Below are 18,343 nucleotides of genomic sequence, written 5' to 3'. Positions count from 1 at the left end.
TGTCTTTTTGCTGATGACACAAAGATATGTAACAGGGTTGATGTTCCTGGAGGGAAACGCCAAATGGAAAAGGATTTAGGAAAACTAGAAGAATGGTCAGAACTCTGGAAACTGAAATTTAATGTGGATAAGTGCAAGATAATGCACCTGGGGCGTAAAAAACCAAGGGCAGAATATAGAATATTTGACACAGTCCTGACCTCAGTATCTGAGGAAAGGGATTTAGGAGTAATTATTTCAGAAGACTTAAAGGTGGGAAGGACAATGTAATAGAGCAGCACGAAATGCCAGCAGAATGCTTGGATGTATAGGGAGAGGTATAAGCAGTAGAAAGAGTGAAGTGCTTATGCCGCTGTACAGAACACTGGTGAGACCTCACTTGGAGTATTGTGCGCAGTACTGGAGGCCATATCTCCAGAAGGATATAGATACTCTAGAGAGAGTTCAGAGAAGAGCTACTAAACTAGTACATGGATTGCAGGATAAAACTTACCAGGAAAGGTTAAAGGACCTTAATATGTATAGCTTGGAAGAAAGAAGAGACAGAGGGGATATGATAGAAACTTTTAAATACATAAAGGGAATCAACTCGGTAAAGGAAGAGAGCATATTTAAAAGAAGAAAAACTACCACAAGAGGACACAGTTTTAAATTAGAGGGGCAAGGTTTAAAAGTAATATAAGGAAGTATTACTTTACTGAGAGAGTAGTGGATGCATGGAATAGCCTTCCTGCAGAAGTGGTAGCTGCAAATACAGTGAAGGGGTTTAAGCATGCATGGGATAGGCATAAGGCCATCCTTCATATAAGATAGGGCCGGGGGCTATCCATAGTATTCAGTATATTGGGCAGACTAGATGGGCCAAATGGTTCTTATCTGCCGACACATTCTATGTTTCTATGTTTCTATGTCAAGAGTGGTGAAAGGTCCTCTTTAAAAGGGTTTTTCAGTCTTTACTAAGCGATAGGATAGGCCATGACTAGCTGATTGCTGGAGGTCTGACACCACACACTCCTGCCGATCAGCTGTTTGGGTGTAGCTCTGTCACCAGGAGTTAGCTCCATCAACCTTGTAGTAGAGGGAACTCACTGAAGACCATGAGCTGTCCAGTTCCAGCACCAATGGAGCTACATCAGAACAGCGGAGGGTGCAGGGTGTCAGACCCTGCCCAATCTGTTAGTGATGGCCTATTCTTAGGATAGGCTATCATTTAGAAAAGGCTGGACAGCCCCTTTAAATATTGATGGATAGGATAAGCCACCAACATCAGAACAGTGGGAGTCTGATTCTCGCCATCCCCAGCCATCAGCTGATCTTCAAACACAGCGCCACACATTTTATAGCAGATGTGATTGGCACTGTAGCTCAATATTATTTCACTTGAATAGGACTGAGCTGCACAAAGGCCATGTGATCGATGCACTTGATATTACAGGCCGAGGAAGAGACAGGAGCGCTGCATCCACCTCCAACAGCCGATCAGCAGGGCTGCCAGGAGTTGGACCCCAACAATCATACTGATGACCTACCTGAGGAGAAGGCATCAATATTTAGCTCCTAGATAGATAGATAGATAGATAGATAGATAGATAGATAGATAGATAATAGAGAGATGAGATACCATACACAAATTCTAGCTATATCAGGTGTAGCAGTTCTTGGACTAAATCACTATTTCCTGTGCATGTGCTTTTAAAGCCCTGGGAGATGTCTTTTGCTATAAATTGTACCCAGTGACATCAATACTGTCAATCTTGCAGACACGAACACCTGTTATATTGCCTCTGAAAAACAAAAGCTTGGAAAATTGGTGTCTTGCAATAAATGTCATCTCAGATGGTATCATTTAGCTGTTCTAACCAGATAGATCTCTTGCAAAAAAAAAAAGCCCACAGTCTTGTCATGTCTTTAGACTTTTGTCAGAGAAAGAGGACAGGATTGACGACAGGAAAAAGGGCATGTTTTAGGACTGAATTCCCCAAGGAACCTGCTTCTCAACTGTTAAATATAGCATTGACGACTGACGTGTCAGCTATAAAATCCATAGCATCTCAATGAAAAGCCTCTGATCATGGCAATCCGGTGACTAGGCGGGAAAACAAAGTATTAAATACGCCAACTTTCTGGAACAAAGTATTAAAATAACTCCAGCCTCTTCATGGTGTAGGAGAAGATATGAAAAATATATCAATGCAGATCTTTAAGGGGTTAGTTAAGTCACATTGTTCTCTAGACCCTGAGAAAGGTTAATCTATAAATGACCTGCAGACTCGAAATACAAAGGGGAACTGGGACGATCAATGGTGTAACTAAAGCCACATGGGCTCCGCTGGAGAATTTGACTACGGCAGCCTTCTTTATAGAAATGTGAAGACTTTTCTACCTGTGAATTCTCACAAGAATGTCTCGGAGAGAGGTCATTGCACTCGATCTAGAAATTGCAAAATAATGATTTTTTTTATTTTTTTAAGGAAACTTGCATCACAAGGAACACATCAGTGGTTAGAGCCTTCTTACAACTCAATACAACAAACTCATTATATGGATGTCCAAGCTTTTTAAATTTGTGATTTCTGCCTATGTTAAAGTACAGACCACAAGCAAAGGTTATGTTACGGTTCTGTGCATCCTTCAAGTTATATGAAGCCGTAATACCAAACAAAAAGACGTCTATGGTGCCCTAGAGTATAACCACAATTTCATACATCGAGTGTCCACCTGCTATACACACATGAATAGCTAGCGGTTCATAGGCTCCTACATCCAATCAGGGACATTTATGAAACTGTCTAGAAAACCTGTCTTTGTTGTCCATAGCAACCTATCAGAGCACAGTTTTCATTTTTCAAAAGCAGAATACAAAAATAAAAGTAGTGTTGCGATTGGTTAGCATGTTTCTTGTAGACCAGTGTCATAAATTGGGCCCCTACATCTCTCTACCTTTTGTTGCCTTTCCCAATTACCTGGGCATTAGACCTTCACACAGAATCTATTCTGGGTCAAAAAGTAAACATCAAAAGAAAATATAAGAACCTCTTTCCAAGAAAATTATGCAATCATGTGATGCAACATTATCCTACTGAAGCTGATACAGACAGGTAGACAAATACTGTATAATCGTCAAAACTTTTATTTTAAAAATTAATCAATAAAATGTGGAGGCACCAGATAGGCTAGAAGTTTTAAGAAACAAGAGATATCAAAAATTCAAACAAACCAAAGTGTCAAGTGAAGGGCTCCAAAGTCAGCTCCAAAGATGATGTCCTCTGCTGGACCGTTGGGAACATTTACCGTGTCAGAACCAGGATCCTTTGGTAATCTAAATGATCAGTCTGACCATGGTTGGAACAAAGACTAGGCATGCCATATGGTAGACTTGTAGCCCTGGTGGAGCACATCTCAGTTGGCCATTGATCATTTTCAATATGTAACTGCAGCTCAGTTTGAGATGAAGCCTTATAAGGGCTAATTTTGACAGGAAAATCACAGAATGCAGCTTAAACAGTCAAAGATTCAAGGTTTGACTAAAGTCCGCTAGAACGGGAACCATTAGCATAAAACGATTCTCTGTTCAGACTCATTGAGGAGGATAACCAGGGGTGGTCTTCATAAGACAATTTCTTTAAAGGGATTCTGTCATCAGAAATGAGCCCTATAAGCTAAACATATGGTGATGTCCCTTGTAAAACACTGAATCCTAAAGTGAGTTTATCAAATGCCCCTGTGGCTCTATATACCTGAAAAAGCGGTTTATATCACCTGTCAATCACTTCAAAATGTGTCCAAGGGGACGTCTCATGGTGAAAGGTGCCCGGCTGCAGCCATCTCGTTTAGGTGCCCAGCGCCGCCTTCTGAGCTGAAATCGCCGCCCTCCCTTTCATGCGATGCGCCTACCTCACGTCATCACTACCTCTCTAACCACCGCTCGCTTCATCCAGATCCCGCGCGTGCGCACTAGGTATATCCTGATGCGCCCGTGCGGACTACTGGCAGCGGACTCGTATAGCGAAGTGCGCATGCGCCGACCGGCGCACTTCGCTCGAACCCTCCACTGACTGCCCTATTACCAGCCCATCCCAGCCATCCAACCTCCTATTCCGCTTTTTTAGGAATATAGAGCCACAGGGGCATTTGATAAACTCACTTTAGGATTCTGTGTTTTACAAGGGACATCGCCATATGTTTAGCTTATAGGGCTCATTTCTGATGACAGAATCCCTTTAAAGACTGATTTTACCGACTGCAGGAGGAATAATGAACTCACTATCTGTATATAATGTCTGGTCCACCTGTAGTCATCATAATTCAAATTAGCCTTTTTCATTTGGGTCTAATGTCATGTATGTGTCATGTTAAACAGGAATTTTTTTTTTTAGTTTCCACCATAAAAATGACTGGTCAGCCAACTTCAACCAGTTTTGATGTTATAAGAGAACTGCACATATGGAATAAAAATGACACTGTAGTATGCAGTTATAATAACTGGATCAGAAGTACATTGCTGCATGGTAGTGTCCATATTTAGGGTCACTGAAAATAAATATCGTACTTACAGAAAAGATTTTTCTAATGGTAGAGGAGCAGAAAGCTATGAACAGGCTGGAAGAACACGCTTCAATGACTGAATAAGCAGAGTGAGTTTCAGAAGCAATTCACATTGAGCGCTGCTGCACCAACGAGAGGTAGATCGTTACTCCACAATAAGGTGCGCTCTGCTCTGCTCCCTCAAATAGTGCATCAATATAGGGTTAAAAAAAATCTCTCTTACAGAGAATCAAGTGGATTAAAAACCGCATATCGAGATGTCAACTCCTTACAGGTGAAAAATTAGAATATCGTGCAAAAGTTCATTTATTTCAGTAATTCAACTTAAAATTAGAATATTGTGAAAAAGTTCAATATTCTAGGCTCAAAGTGTCACACTCTAGTCAGCTAATTAATCCATACCCCTTGAGCAAAGGGGACCTCAAAATTGTGGCTTTGGGGTTTTCATAAGCTGTAAGGCTACTTTCACACTAGTGTTTTTGCTGGATCAGGCAGGGTTAAGAAAAACCGCTTCCGTTACTGATAATACAACCGTCTGCATCCGTTATGAACAGATCCGGTTGTATTAGCTTTAACATTGCCAAGACGGATCCGTCATTAACTCCACTGAAAGTATTGTGGCAGAGAAAATGTATCTGTCCCCATAGACTTGCATTGGGTTAATGCCGGATCCATCTTGCATCCACATTCCAGGACAAATACAACATGTTGCGGTTTGCTCTCCAGTATGGGAAAGCAACTAAACAGAACGGAATGCATTTTGGAGCACTTCGTTCTGTTCAGTTCAGTTTTGTCCCCATTGACAATGAATAGGGACAAAACTGAAGCTTTTTTTCCGGGATTGAGCCACTATGACGGAACTCAATACCGGAAAACTTAAACACTAGTGTGAAGTAGCCCTAAGCCATAATCATCCAAATTATAACAAACTAGACATTGAGACGTGTGTGGTGCAGCGTGAGATGTGTGTGGGGCAGCGTGAGATGGGTGTGGGGCAGCGTGAGATGCGTGTGGCTCAGCGTGAGATGCGTGTGGCTCAGCGTGAGATGCGTGTGGCGCAGCGTGAGATGCGTGTGGCTCAGCGTGAGATGCGTGTGGCGCAGCGTGAGATGCGTGTGGCGCAGCGTGAGATGCGTGTGGCGCAGCGTGAGATGCGTGTATGGCGCAGCGGTGAGATGCTTGGGCGCAGCGTGAGATGCGTGTGGCGCAGGTGAGATGCCGTGTGGCGCCCAGCGTGAGATGCGTGTGGCGCAGCGTGAGATGCGTGTGGCGCAGCGGTGAGATGCGTGTGGGCAGCGTGAGAGGTGTGTGGGGCAGCGGTATGAGAGGTTGTGTGGGGCAGCGTGAGAGGTGTGTGGCGCAGCGTGAGAAGTGTGGCGCAGCGTGAGATGTGTGTGGCTCAGCGTGAGATGTGTGTGGCGCAGCGTGAGAGGTGTGTGGCGCAGCGTGAGAGGTGTGTGGCGCAGCGTGAGATGTGTGTGGCGCAGCGTGAGAGGTGTGTGGCGCAGCGTGAGAGGTGTGTGGCGCAGCGTGAGATGTGTGTGGGGCAGCGTGAGATGTGTGTGGGGCAGCGTGAGATGTGTGTGGGGCAGCGTGAGATGTGTGTGGCGCAGCGTGAGATGTGTGTGGGGCAGCGTGAGATGTGTGTGGGGCAGCGTGAGAGGTGTGTGGCGCAGCGTGAGACGTGTGTGGCGCAGCGTGAGACGTGTGTGGCGCAGCGTGAGATGTGTGTGGCGCAGCGTGAGAGGTGTGTGGCGCAGCGTTAGAGGTGTGTGAGGCAGCGTGAGATGTGTGTGGGGCAGCGTGAGATGTGTGTGGGGCAGCGTGAGATGTGTGTGGGGCAGCGTGAGATGTGTGTGGCTGTGTGTGGCGCAGCGTGAGATGTGTGTGGCGCAGCGTGAGATGTGTGTGGCGCAGCGTGAGATGTGTGTGGCGCAGCGTGAGATGTGTGTGGCGCAGCGTGAGATGTTGTGTGGCGCAGCGTGAGATGTGTGTGGCGCAGCGTGAGATGTGTTGTTGGCGCAGCGTGAGATGTGTGTGGCGCAGCGTGAGATGTGTGTGGCGCAGCGTGAGATGTGTGAGATGTGTGTGGCGCAGCGTGAGATGTGTGTGGCGTAGTGTGAGATTTGTGTGTGATGTGTGTGGCGCAGCGGGAGATGCAGTGTGTAGATCACACACTGCACTACATACATTACACATATCGTACATTGCTGCACTGTCACCTTGTGGTGCAGGTCAGGACTGGATGTCCGGGCTCCCCTGCAGTGGTCCAGCACTCCATTCCTCATTCAGCTCCACACCATTTTTGCAGGCACAGTGCTGCCCCTACTTTCCTCATACATTGGGATTCGGGAGCCGACCCCTCCTCCTTTCAGCTCCCGCCAGCTTCCCCTGCTGCAGTGCGCTGAATCGCTCCGGCACCCGCCAAAACTAACCAATAGCAAAGCTCCTTACTGTATGGAGCTTTGCTATTGGTTATTTCAGGCACAGGCAGCGCAGCGCTGCTCACTGCGCTGCTGAATGTAGGGGAAAAGTCTACTGGTCGGCGCATGGTGTGGGCGGCATGTGGAGCGCCGTGTCGTGCACGCCCAGTTTAATTATCGGTCACACGAACGGACACGCATAATTAAATATTTTAATATTATGGATGTGCAGGGAGGATGAGTGTTGTTGTACATGATATACAGAGCCAGGGAGGATGAGTGTGGTTGTACAGGGGCAGTAATGATGAGGGTCGTTGTACATCATATACAGGGGCAGTGATTAGTGAGGTTTGTTGTACATCATATACAGGGGCAGTGATGGTGAGGTTAGTTGTACATCATATACAGGGGCAGTGATGGTGAGGTTTGTTGTACATCATATACACGGGCCGACTGACTAGACGCTTTATACTCTGCAGTTGGTGGAGGGGTCGTTTATAGGTAACTGTGTCCGGCCCCCACAGATGACGCTCTCAGGGGGCCGGAGATTGGTCGGTCGCAGTTGGAAACTGCCGGTGCCCGGTCTCAAGCCCCAGTCCGGTGCCCTGCTGGACGCCGCTGTGGGAGTGTCCGGGGACTGTGGTCGTGCCCTGGGGGAGGTTTCGGGCTACGGACCCTCCATCCTCCGAGCCTCTGGGCTCTCTCATCTTGTAACCAGGAGGACGGCGTAGATTAGTCGGTGAGGAGCTGCAGCATCCCGGGCTCCGTGCCCCGCACGCTGGAACCCGATCTCAGGTGAGAGCTCAGCCCTGAGCACCCGTACAGGGCCTGCCAGGTAATGACATGTCCCCAGCGGACAGCGTGCTCCTCCCTTCTCAGGTGACAGCCCGTAATGTAGTGTAATCATTGTGGAGTCTGTCCGTTGTGGAGCCGCACACCACAGGCAGGAGATCCTCAGCACAGAGCGCGATCCCAGCCAATGTCGGGGTGTAAGAGGTGCCATAGAGAAGAGATTGTGCAGGTGTACTGCCAATGAGGACGGGTCCCCAGTGCCGGTCCCGCCTACGCCAGCGGTGGTGATTGGGTGGAGCGCTGGTGTGGGCGGCGTGGGTGCCGATAGGTCGCGCATGCGCATTTAACATCAGCACACACGCACGGACACATCGCAGGCACAGAAGGATTTTATTATAGAGGATAAAGGCTTGAAATATCTCACTTTGCATGTAATGAGTCTCTCTCATATATTAGTTTCACCTTTTAAGTTGCATTACTGAAATAAATGAACTTTGCACGATATTCTAATTTTTCAAGATTCACCTGTATATCAGGCCATGACGCGCTGGTCTCTCTGTTCAATGACTAAATATAAACTCTGCATTAAAACAGCACACTGAACTCCGAGCTTTCACAGAAACAGATGGTGGCCCAACAGCAGGTGCACCCCAGAAAACTGTGACAACTAACTTTCCTTGAAATTAGACTGAAAATTGAGCTGGTACACTCTTGCCATATGGGCGACAGAAACTACAGCGGAGAAGGAAACTCCGGTTGCCAGGTTCGAAGAAACAATGACAAGCACAGTTCAATTTAAAGAGGACTTGTCACCACAAAAATGCAATGCAATCTGGAAAGCAGCATGTAATAGAGCAGGAAGAGCTGAGCAGATTGATATATAGTTTTATGGGGAAAGATTCAGTAAAATGTGCAATTTATACATTTATATCTCTGCTATTTCCACTTCCTGTGAACAGCTATCGGTACAGTTCCTATGGAGGAAAGGTGTAAGGCCAATATAGGATAAAGGTAAATTGAGCTTATACTGTAGTTCTATGGAACTAAAGTATAAGCTAAAATAAATCTAACTACTTTATATTGTAGCCTCCTAGAGGGGCTAAAAAAGAAGTGAAAAAAGTTAAACTATTAAAAAAAATATATATTAAATACCCCGCAAGTACAGGTATTTCGCTCCTATAAGTAAAACCAATGAAAGGTCCTCTATAAAATATAAAAATATTTATTCCATATAGCGAATGGCATAAAAGAAAAAAAAATAATCAAAATGGCCGATTCATTTTTTTTCATTGCTCACTTACCCAAACAAATTTAATAAAATGTGATCAAAAAGTCACACACTTCAAAATGGTACCAATAAAAACTACAGATCGTCCCACAAAACATGAGCCGCCACACAGTTCAGTAGACAGAACTATAAAAAAAAAAGTTATAGGGGTCAGAATATGTATTCAGTATTCAAACACCAAAAAATATACATATGTGGTATTGTTGTAATCGTACTGACCCAGAGATTAAAGGGCATGCCACATAGGGAACGCTGTAGGGACAAAACCTGTAAAATTGCAGGCTTTTATTTTTTCAATTCCACCCCATTTGGAATTTTTTCCCCGCTTCCCACTACATTGTGTGTCATATTAAATGGTGGCATTAGAAAGTACAACTTTCCCCGCAAAAAACAAGCCCTCATATGGCTATAAGAACGGAAAAATAAATAAAGCTATGGCTCTGTGAAGAAAAATGAAAACGCAAAAATGAAAAAATCTCCAGTATCCAAGGGGTTAAAGCTACCGTTGATTTCAATAAACAAGGCCTTTTACTGTACACTCCTATGCTCACCACTAGTGGTGCTTGTAGTCATCCTACCTGCATAATGTGCTGCATCTTCCTATATTTTAAAGGGACCATGATTTTAAAATTCATACATAACATATCGCTATGCCGATGCAATAACCATCTTCGTTGTGGCTCTAGGCAATAAAGTTCTATTCATTTTTGTAGATACAAAATCCTTCCACTGACAATCGGGCCTGTTATCCATGACCTTTGCCTCTCCATTATCTTCAATGAACTGAACTAGTCTGTCCTAACGTATGTTTTGATAATTTAGCAGAGAAGTCATGACTGGAAATCCTGCAATACAATTATTGAAAACATGAATAAATGAAATGTATTTTCCTAGTCACTGGCTTCAGACAGTACAGCGAGACAGTAACTTTCTATTTGCTGAAGCATGGTGCACCGAGAGGAAATAGGATCCGGATTCATTAAGTGAAGATCCGTTGTGTAACTGCAGGTTTTGTGTCAGCTAGGCAAGCAATGTTTTTCAATGAGCAGACTATCTCCATGGCGTGGTCAGGATGAAGAAAAACAATTACAGTGCCGGGAAGATTAGCAATGAGCGCGTTTACCTTCGTCGGTGTGAAATATTCAGTTCAGATTACTTTATTGAATTTCTGGCATGTCTTTTACATATAAAAAGTCCTGGAAAATGGGCAATAATTAGGAGGAATCATTGCAGAACGGGACATCTGTGCTGAGTCGGAATGAGACGGACATAATGAAACTGAAGAATGGCAATATTTCATACAGTCAGGTACATGAACCGGTGTGTGATCTCTTAACGCATTCATATTTTCCATATACATACCGAAGAACTTGACGTTCATGGCATATCTTGACGAATAGTATGTAAATTAGGCTCTTTTAAAAAAGAAAAGATGTGGCATTGGTGCCACCAGATGTAAGGTATCCTATAAATCAGTGATGCCCAACCTGCGGCCCGCGCAGTGACCGGACTTTATTAGCGCAGGGCGCGCTGCGAACGGCACAGGCAGCAAAGCGATGCTGCCTGTGCCTGCAATCTCCCCGCCCAGCGCCGCCTCCTAGCTAGTTTATTCACTGCACTTGCCCTCTGTGAAATTGAGAGAAGCGCCGTAATCTCGCACAGGCGCACTGGCAGAGACATCGAAGTGCGCATGCACCATCTTCCTGGCCTCTGCCAGTGAGCCTGTGCGAGATTACGGCGCTTCTCTTCAATTTCACAGAGGCAAGTGCAGTGAATAAATTAGCTAGGAAGCGGATCTGGGTGGGGGGGGATATCTGTGGAGGACACTGAAGGGAAGGATCTGTGGAGGACACTGAAGGGGGGGATCTGTGACGACACTCTGAAGGGGGGGATCTGTGGACGACACTGAAGGGGGGGATCTGTGGACGACACTGAAGGGGGGAGGGATCTGTGGACAACAACTGAAGGGGGGGATCTGTGGACGACACTGAAGGGGGGGATCCTCGTGGATACACTGAAGGGGGGGATCTGTGGACGACACTGAAGGGGCGGGATCTGTGGACGACACTGAAGGGGGGATCTGTGGACGACACTGAAATGGGGGATCTGTGGACGACACTGAAGGGGGGATCTGTGGCGTACAACTGAAGGGGGGAACTGTGGACGACACTGAAGGGGGATCTAGTGGACGACACGTGACACGGGGGGATCTGTGACGACACTGAAGGGGGGATCTGTGGACACACTGAAGTGGGGATCTGTGGACGGGACACTGAAGGGGGGATCTGTGGACGACACTGAAGGGGGGATCTGTGGACGACACTGAAGGGGGGATCTGTGGACGACACTGAAGGGGGGATCTGTGGACGACACTGAAGGGGGGATCTGTGGACGACACTGGAGGGGGGATCTGTGGACGACACTGAAGGGGGATCTGTGGAGGACACTGAAGGGGGGGGATCTGTGGACGGACACTGAAGGGGGGATCTGTGGACGACACTGAAGGGGGGATCTGTGGACGACACTGAAGGGGGGATCTGTGGACGACACTGAAGGGGGATCTGTGGACGACACTGAAGGGGGGATCTGTGGACGACACTGAAAGGGGGGATCTGTGGACGACACTGAAGGGGGGATCTGTGGACGACACTTAGGGGGATGTTGGGGTGGGAGGTCCTGGAGGGGTGTTTGGGTGGGAGCTCTGGAAGGGGTGAAGGTCCGATAGGTATGTGGGGGTGGGAGATTCAGAAGGGGGGGCCCATAATTTTTTTTTGCTATGGGGCCCAGTCATTTCTAGCTACGCCCCTGATTGTTAAGATGGGCGGGCACTGAAGCAATAGAGCGCCCTGCTGTAGGAGAAGCCGGCGGAGATGAAAGGAGGAGGGGCCAGCTCCTGGTGGTGTCGGGCACACGGCGCAAGCATGGTGGTGGAGGATCTGACTGAAGCCTAAAGACCAGACATCAAGGTAGACCTACAGAAGAAGGTGACAGCGCAGTATGTGATGTATACATGTGTGTAATGTATGTAGTGCAGTGTGTGATAATCACATACTGCACTACATACATTACACACATTGTATACATCACATGCCCCCTCACAGTAATAATGCCAACAGGATATGTTCCCTCTTCACAGACTTATGCTCACACATGCCCCCTCACAGTAGTATGCCCAGATATGTGCCCCCCTCACAGTAATAATGCCCAGATATGTGCCCCTCACAGTAGTTATGCCCAGATATGTGCCCCATCACCAGTGTTATGCCAGTATGTGCCCCTCTTCACAGATGTAATGCTCACACATGGCCCCCTCACAGTAGTTATGCCCAGATATGTGCCCCCTCACAGTAGTTATGCCCAGATATGTGCCCCCTCACAGTAGTTATGCCCAGATATGTGCCCCATCACAGTAGTTATGCCAGATATGTGCCCTCTTCACAGTAGTAATGCTCACTCGTGCCCCCTCACAATAGTTATGCCCTGATATGTACCCTCCTCACAGCTCACAGTAGTTATACCCTGATATGTGCCCTCCTCACAGTAGTTATACCCTGAAATGTGCCCTCCTCACAGTAGTTATGCCCAGATATGTGCCCCCTCACAGTAGTTATGCCAGATATGTGCCCTCTTCACAGTAGTAATGCTCACACGTGCCCCTTCACAGCGTTTGCATTTCTTTCTGGCAAAACTACCTGGTTCCGGCCCGCGAAATTTATACCAAGTCTAGTGCCCCCTCAGACGAAAAATGGTTGGGCACCACTGCTATAAATCAATGTTTGACCTTTAAAACAGGCCTTGTGACATAATTTAGGATTATAGCCAAGCCAGTATCTCATCTGCAGACAGTGGTTTCAAGGTGATTTACTCTCATCAGTGCAGAACAGAGAGAACTGGCTAAACTGGGTGGGAAACCTTTGTCGGGTATAAAGATATGGTTTAAAGATATGGCTACATTCACACAACAGTGAAATAAATGGCCATTAAAAACGGACTCCCTGTCATTTTTCACGGCCATTCTGCATCCATATAGTGCATCCATTTTCAGGCCACCTGTCCATTTTTAATGGCCATTTTGCAGCTGTTTTTTCCATGGCTCCCTGGTTGCTGGGAGCATCAGGTCCTTCCAGTTCCCTCCAGTGAAAAGAGCGTTATAGTGGATTAGGTGAGAATTTTTTATATTTTTTTTTTTTTTTCATTTTAACCTTTGAAAGGCATTTTAGCCTGTTTTTAACAGTCGTTAGATAGGTGCACTCCTATCTATACGGCGATTAAAAACGTACTCGCTGATTTCAATGGGGTCCGTCTGGCCATGAAAACTAGGACAGTCGTGTGAAAAGCCCCATAGACTTGGTTCTAAAAAACAGCCATGGGAATGTAGCCTTAGTGACTTGAGCTCAGCATCCTGTTTACTACGCACCGTTTAGTGTAGTTTATGGGGGTGGTCCAAGGTGACAGCCCCTTTATCAATTCTCTGTATATTGTTATTAAAGGGGTATTCTCATTTCAGTCAGAATATGCCATACATGTCCGATAGGTGAGGGTTCCACCTCTGGGACCAACACCTATCTTTAGATGTGCTGCCAGAGACGTGTCCAGATGCCAGAAATGATGATTGAGGTGTCCACACCAAAGATCATTTCTACAGATGAACATGCATTTTACTGGTTCATCGTGTGATCTGTGTCACAGTTATAGGAGCAGATTATCATGAACTAGCATTCGTAGGAAGGTTTGTTCCCCATAATCTTCAATTTAAATGCACCTTAAAGAGGTTACCCCCATCCGAAACAATGGGGGCATATTTCTAGGAGGTGGGACCCGCACCTATCAGATAATAGGAGCATACCGTTAGGATATGAGATGGGAATAATCCTTTAAGTGGCAGACTAAAATCAGCGAGTCTGTCACTACAATACACTGCCCACTGTCAGGCAAACATAAACTTGATAAGTTTCCGTTAATGGAGCCACAGTATTTTTCACCAGGGTCGGACTGGCCCACCGTAGTACCAGAGGATCATCCGGAAGGCCTAAATTCTGACAATATTAGACCCCTAATAAAACAGGGCCCTTAAGGTCCTATAGACACAGAGTGCCTTCGGTGGTCCCAAGGGGCTTCAGTCCGACACTGTTTTTGACCACATGTTGTTTGTGCTATTACTGCCATAAAAATGCCAGAAAGCTTGAAGGATCCATCATGTATACGTTTTTAGAACAGTTTAGATTATTTGCAGTGCAAAAACTTACTGTGTAAAAGTGTAAGTACTTTCACACTTGCGTTTTTCTTTTCCGGCATAATAGAGTTCCGTCACAGGGGCTCTATACTGGAAAAGAACTGATCAGGCATATCCCCATGCATTCTGAATGGAGAGTAATCCGTTCAGTTTGCATCAGGATGTCTTCAGTTCAGTCGTTTTGACTGATCAGGCAAAGAGAAAAACCGCAGGCATGCTACGCTTTTATCTCCGGCTAAAAAACTGAAGACATGCCTGAATGACGGATCCCGCATTTTTTCCTTTAGGAATGTATTAGTGCCGGATCCGTCCTTCCGGTATGCGCATGCGCAGACTAAAAAAAAGGTTAAAAAATAAATGCCGGATCCGTTTTTGCCGGATGACACCGGAAAGACGGATCCGGCATTTTAATGCATTTTTTCGACTGATCAGGCATTTTTAAGACTGATCAGGATCCTGATCAGTCTTACTAATGCCATCGGTTAGCATACATTTTGCCTGATCCGGCAGGCAGTTCCGGCGACGGAACTGCTTGCCGGATCTCTCTGCCGCAAGTGTGAAAGTAGCCTAACCAAATCTAAAATCACTGTTCCCTACGGGACTGGTTCATGCAGAAATGAAACCCTCTCTAATTTCTATCCTTCAAACGTTGTATCAGTAAAACGTACGTTTTCTAAGATCACAATAATAGCCCACGATCACTGCACGCTCTGTCATTTACATGACTCCACACCGTTACAATAGATAATACGTTTGCCGTACAGTGCATTTTAGGTTAGAAATAAAAGTGATCATCCTTTAAAAATATAGCAGGACCGGCCATCAACAAAGCATGGATCCCCTTTAACATGAGGCAGGCCGGTTTGAGAGAACAACTAGTTGAAGATGATGTGAGAACACTAACCTTTCCTTTATAGCGGCTAAATGGCTGGTTTCATGTTTACTCCGAAAATATCCCTTTGTGGCCCTTTGCTCAGTTTTGTAACATTTACACTTAAAGATCATGACTTTTTATACTCTGAGCTCTTCCATGCCAACAAACTTTAAAGGAACAGCAGAACTTAACCTTCAAATTAAATGTTTTGAGTAGATTCAAGCAGCACCAACTTGTTTAGGGTACTGCCATCTCATAAAGTAATGGTGTCTCGCTCGAATATGCCATAATTTTATGACAGAATGGGGTTCAACCTCGGGGACTCCTATCTTTCCTGAGAATGAATGGGCTCCAGCATTGGTATAGCTCTGCTCCCTCTTCCAAAGGTGACCATATAGCTTTACCTGCTGTCGGCCGACCTCCCCTGTACACAAAACGTATTCCGCTGAGAGTGCATGTGTCCTCAAGTAAGCTACTGCCAGACGCCTCTGGTGGCATATTCTGTCCCTACAGAACAAAGGATGGGGCACACTGAAATTCAGTATGTCAAATCCTCCTTCCACTACATCTGCCAAACGATGCCACAGATATTGATGACCAATCCTTAGGAGACAAGACGGTGCTCATACGAGCACTGCCTTCTCTTCACTGTTTACCTGCTCGTCGCAGCAATTACAGCGGTGAGCAGGTGCAATTATGTATGGCAGCCCCATTCACTTCTATGGGACAGGTCTGTCTGTTCAGTTCAATACTACACGGCGTCACCTAGACGTGAATGGGGACGTCATACTTGCGGCGAGCAGGTAAACAGAGTAGAGAAGGCAGAATTCGTATGAGCACTGCCTTTTCTTCAAACGTCAGTCAACCCCCTGCCAATCTGATATTGATGACCTATCCTGAGTACTAGAAAAACTGGACTAGAAAAACATAGCTGCTTTCTTCCAAAAACAGCTCTGCTCAGCCCCATTCAATTCAATTCAATGGAGCTGAGTTGCAATACTTGACATAAGCCACGGACAGGTGCGGTCCTGTTTCTGGAACAAGACGGCCATCTTTTTCTAATCCTGGATAAGCCCAATATAAAAGGAGCTGTAGTAAGACGACCACTGAAATAACATACCTAAAGCCCATGTTGTACTGAGCCGCAGGCGCTTGATTCGATTATGAATGAAGTTTACGATGGTTTAGACTCCACGGTACAACAAGTCTAAGACATTGCATCAAAGAATCAAAATACAAATGTGAAAGGTAACGTATTTTTATGAGGCATGATAACCTTTGTTCCCATCACGGCCGACAGTTAATGGCCATTGTGGAAATAAAATAATTGCTAAGATAATAATGAATGCACGTTCTTGCCCACAAGTCAGTGAATGCCATAAGGTGCAATCTAGGAATACAAATAGCACTATTTGGCAATCTACAATAAATTCTCCGCTTTTTAGCTCGAGTACGGGTAAATTCAATTGCATACCTCTCCAAATAACAACAAAAACAAAACTGCCACCTAGAGGACCTCAATGGTACTGCATTGTAAAAATGAAAATGCTTCCAGACAGTAAAAGACTTGCAGTCTAAACTAATGCTTTAAGCCAAATATTACAAATGTGGAGCATTGTGCCCAGTAAAGCCATGTGTTAATCTTTCTGCAATTAAGTGCTAGAAACTGTCCTGAGCAGATCAGTCATTAACTCCATGGCCTGAAACCCTTTTGAAGTGTGCTGGAACCGTTCCCTGGCTGAAGCCTCCTACCTTGCCAAAGCTTGGATTTTCGCTGCGTGCCGCTCCTCCTGTTCTGCCACACTCCTCCTCAGGTTGTCAATCTCCAGCCTGAGTGCTGAAGAATGTTCCATCTCTGAATCAAGCAGGTTTCTCAGTGATCTGGAAAAAGAGCAAACCATCTGCCACATTCTGCAAAGTCTGCCTTTCCTCCAAAATGTTTAAACAAGAGAAGAAAAAGTAGTGGTAACTAAGTTCCACAAACTCTGTGTTCTCAATCGTGGACTGTGTTCACATCTGTGTTGGAGGCACGATGCAGTAAAATGACGGAATCCATGATGAAAACCCAGCGGCTTCCATTACAGTCAATGGGGTCTGGTAGGCACCATTCGTGCCCATTGTGTGACAGAGCAGTCTCTGGCATGTATTCCGTTTGTATGCTTCTATGACGGATGTGAACAAAACCTTATTACTTTTTTTTTTTTTGGTAGTCATAGCATCGAAGTAGCATAACGTATGCACATTTTTGAAAGTTTTCTAATTTCACCAAGCAAAATAAATGAAAAAACTTTGCAAATAAACTATCCCACTATTCTGTGTATACAACTCCAATGCAGATTTGTTTGCCCCCTACGGTTGCAGACTGGTAACAAACCCTGTGTGTAATGTGAGCCTGAAATCACTCCTTTTACAGTATTTTCTTGATAACTTACAGATAGTATTGGAATAGGCAGAGGGAAGGAACGACCAGACTACAAGGAGTTTGTTTGTAGTCTGTAGCCATGGAGATACACAGTATATAAACATTATAGTAATACTATTAGTATTTGCAACATTGTTTCACTATTTTTCTTAGATCCACTGTAGAAGTGAACATATTGGTTGAATAATGGGTATAAAAACTTAGAAATATGAAGACAAATCGTGTACTATTGGGAGTTTGAGTCTCACTGGTTCGCACTGCTGGCTTTGAGTGACACCAAGGGCAACATCTGGATGGATGTTGTATGCTTTCTCTGTGTGGTGTGGATTTCCTCAGACTTTTCTTGTTTCCTCCAAAAGAGGGATATGTTTATTGGATTCCTACAAAACTAGTCTCAGTGTGTACGCCTGAGACAGGGAAATTAGATTGTAAACCTCACTTGGGACTGATGTGAATGAGGACAATCTCTGCACAGCACTGCAGAACATAATGTGACTACGGTATATAAGCAATGGGAATTAAAAAACCTGAGCTCTGACCTTTGTCGACTCCCTGCGGCACTCTACAGAGTCCTTGAATGCTCTTGGGCAAAGATGCACAAAGTCGATAGGAAAAAAAAAAGGACAGAAAGCCTCTAGAAAGAGATAATTCAGTAACGTGGAAAGAAAACGCACAATGCACTCCTGCACTCTGCAAATGGGAGTTCGTACATTTTCATTCCCTCCCATGTAACATCTGGCTAGTGTGTTATAGTTAAAATATGAGA

The 18,343-nt window shown here is 45.4% G+C and overlaps 1 protein-coding gene across 1 annotated transcript in view; it reads right to left on the bottom strand.

Annotated features, from left to right (window-relative positions):
• Positions 1-18,343, bottom strand: part of SNX29 (sorting nexin 29) — a 581,792-nt gene that overhangs the window by 451,589 nt on the left and 111,860 nt on the right. The window contains exon 13 of the mRNA XM_040441656.1: positions 16,908-17,036. Within this exon, the coding sequence (XP_040297590.1) occupies positions 16,908-17,036 (129 nt within the window). The remainder of the gene's footprint in view (positions 1-16,907; positions 17,037-18,343) is intronic.

This window comes from Bufo bufo, chromosome 7, assembly GCF_905171765.1.
Source record: "Bufo bufo chromosome 7, aBufBuf1.1, whole genome shotgun sequence".
NCBI classification, from domain to species: Eukaryota; Metazoa; Chordata; class Amphibia; order Anura; family Bufonidae; genus Bufo; species Bufo bufo.
Note: the sequence above shows the minus strand (reverse complement) of the source record. Positions and strands in the feature narration are given on the sequence as shown.